The 2,500-nt window shown below is 45.4% G+C and overlaps 1 protein-coding gene across 3 annotated transcripts in view; it reads right to left on the reverse strand.

Moving 5' to 3' along the window:
• The window catches only part of rsrc1 (arginine/serine-rich coiled-coil 1), a 121,221-nt gene that overhangs the window by 117,904 nt on the left and 817 nt on the right, over window positions 1–2,500 (reverse strand). For all 3 annotated transcript variants that reach the window (XM_047806468.1, XM_047806467.1, XM_047806469.1), the window contains exon 2: window positions 1,813–2,013. In XM_047806468.1, coding sequence (XP_047662424.1) covers window positions 1,813–2,000 — 188 coding nt within the window. In that variant the 5' untranslated portion in view covers window positions 2,001–2,013. The remainder of the gene's footprint in view (window positions 1–1,812; window positions 2,014–2,500) is intronic.

Here is a 2,500-nt window from a genome sequence, read left to right on the forward strand (position 1 = left end):
CAGAAACAGGCAGACTTTAGATGGGAAAACGTCTAGGACCGGATCTTTGCACGTCGGAGAAGTCCGTCGTGTTTATAAAGCCGAGCTCAGAGCCTGTGCGTGACGGCCGGCGTCTGTGGAAGAGGCTCGACCCCAGAAAGTTTGAGTCATATTCGATATTCGGTGTGTTTTTAGTTTACATATATACACACACAGATCCTGTGAGTGAATCTGTTACAATCACATTCCGTCCGTCCGTCCGTCCGTCCGTCCCAGAGAACACGAGGACTCGGTTCTAGTCCTCACATTATCAACCCGAATCCCTTCTGTCCTTCTGTCCAAGCCGACTATGTGTTTGAGACAGCAACTGTTTCCCATCACGTATAATGCACACTGACCAAATGGCATGAATAATTGAAGCGGGACAGACGGCACTAAGAGACTCCCTTCGAACGGTGAAAGTGTACGAATGTGTCTTTGGGGACGGAAGGGGGGTCACGTGACACGCTGCTGTTTCTTTTCATTTTTCTATTAGCGTCCTTTCATTTGATACGAGCTCCTGTCCAAGATGAAGACCGGTGCGATGGGAACGCTCGGAGACACCCGGCGGTTAGGGCAGGTGCTGAAAGCTTAATGTCCCCCCCAAACAAATCCACCCAACTCTACAGAGGGACAACATCCCGAGACTGGAAAGGATTTACTTCCCGTTTTGATTGGATGCTACTTTATGCTCCAGCAACTCGAACAGAACTTGTAGCCAATCACTAGAACACATGACTACATTATTTACACTATTAACACGCTAGTGACGTTAATGACATTCGGCACACGTGACTGATTTCTCTCATTTATATATATTTTATTTATATATTTAAATACGGTCGGTACTCAGATAGCGAACTCACCGTCTGGCGGGTTTGCGCCGATACACAAAACTCGATACGCGTCTTGATATGATACAATAAAGGAAACTTAATGCTCCTGTTGTCGTCACAGCGGCTCATCTGATCCCCGTATCTGATTTTGCTATAGGATTTACGCCGGACGCCCTTCCTGACGCAATGCTCCCGTTTTATCTGTGCAGCAATGAGAGTTAACCTTCTGTCTGCCTGGGATCCGAACCCGTGCTACGACGGTGACGGCTACTGTGCCACCGGGGACACGTATGATAGGTGGAAATTAATAAGGACGTAAGATTAAAACAATAGCTCACAAATCACACCTTTTGAGGGGGGGTGGTTAGGGCACAAGGCTCTTGACATTCTGTTTGTTAATTGCTCTGTGTGTGTGTGTGTGTGTGTGTGTGTGTGTGTGTGTGTGTGTGTGTGTGTGTTGCGTCATAATTTCTTCCAGTCATAAACACTGACCCCAAACTGTAAAGATTTGCTGAAATCTCCCAGCTCCTACTTGCTGCTCAGGGAATCCACCGGTGTTTTTCCCCGAGCTAGTAGATAAAGCTAATAAAACACAGCATGCTTGAGTGAAGTACTTGTTAAAAAGCTTCATAACCTCTCCTACGTACAGAGGACGGAGAGGTTTATTACACCAAGTATAATAATACAGTATGTGCTGTATTTTATGGCAAAAATCCTACTTCTATTGAATGAATTTTTCCATATGCAGATGTATCAAACAACAGCCCTAATGTTCACCAACGTCTTTATTATTTCATGTGTCTATATTAGATCAGATGGGGGTGTGTGTGTGTGTGTGTGTCTGTGTGTGGGGGGGAGAGAATGTGTACATAAAATATATATATATGTGTGTGTGTGTGTGTGTGTGTGTGTGTGTGTGTGTGTGTGTGTGTGTGTGTGTGTGTGTTTATGAACCTACCTCCTGTCTCGGTCTCGGTCTCTGTCTCTGGAGCGTGAGCGGCTTCGTCTGCTCGAGCGTTTGCTGCGGCCGGTCACTCTGCTCCCTGATGAGCTGGAGGAGGAAGACGAGGAAGACGAACGCTTTCTGTGCTTCTTTTTGCGCCGGCTGCGGCTGCCGTCCTCGCTGTCCGACGAGCGACGCCCCATGTCTGCTCGGCGCCTGGGACGAGTAAGGAAAGATATCGTGCCACGTTACAGAAGGATCGGTACAGCTGTTTATTTATTTCAACTCTCTGCTCTGATTAAAAGTTTTAATCCATTTTTTTTTACATAATAAACAAAAAATAAGAGAAACTCATTTGCAAAAAAACTCCAGAGTATTTTTTTTTTTTTAAATAAATGTGTATGAATGTTTATTTGTATTTTTGGAAGGAGTCTCCAGTGTCAGTGAACTGTCAGTGCGTAAAGCTCAAACACTGTTTATAAAGGGATGTTTTCATTTAACTACAAGGGAAGGAGTGAAGGAGGAAGAGCGAGAAACCAGCAGTTACAGTAATAAGGGACTAACTTGTAAACACACAATGAAAGTGACGTGACGTACGGCTAAGTACGGTGACCCGTACTCAGAATTCGTTCTCTGCATTTGACCCATCCAAAGTGCACACACAGCAGTGAACACACACACACACACACACACACACACAGCA

This window comes from Tachysurus fulvidraco, chromosome 22, assembly GCF_022655615.1.
Source record: "Tachysurus fulvidraco isolate hzauxx_2018 chromosome 22, HZAU_PFXX_2.0, whole genome shotgun sequence".
NCBI lineage: Eukaryota > Metazoa > Chordata > Actinopteri > Siluriformes > Bagridae > Tachysurus > Tachysurus fulvidraco.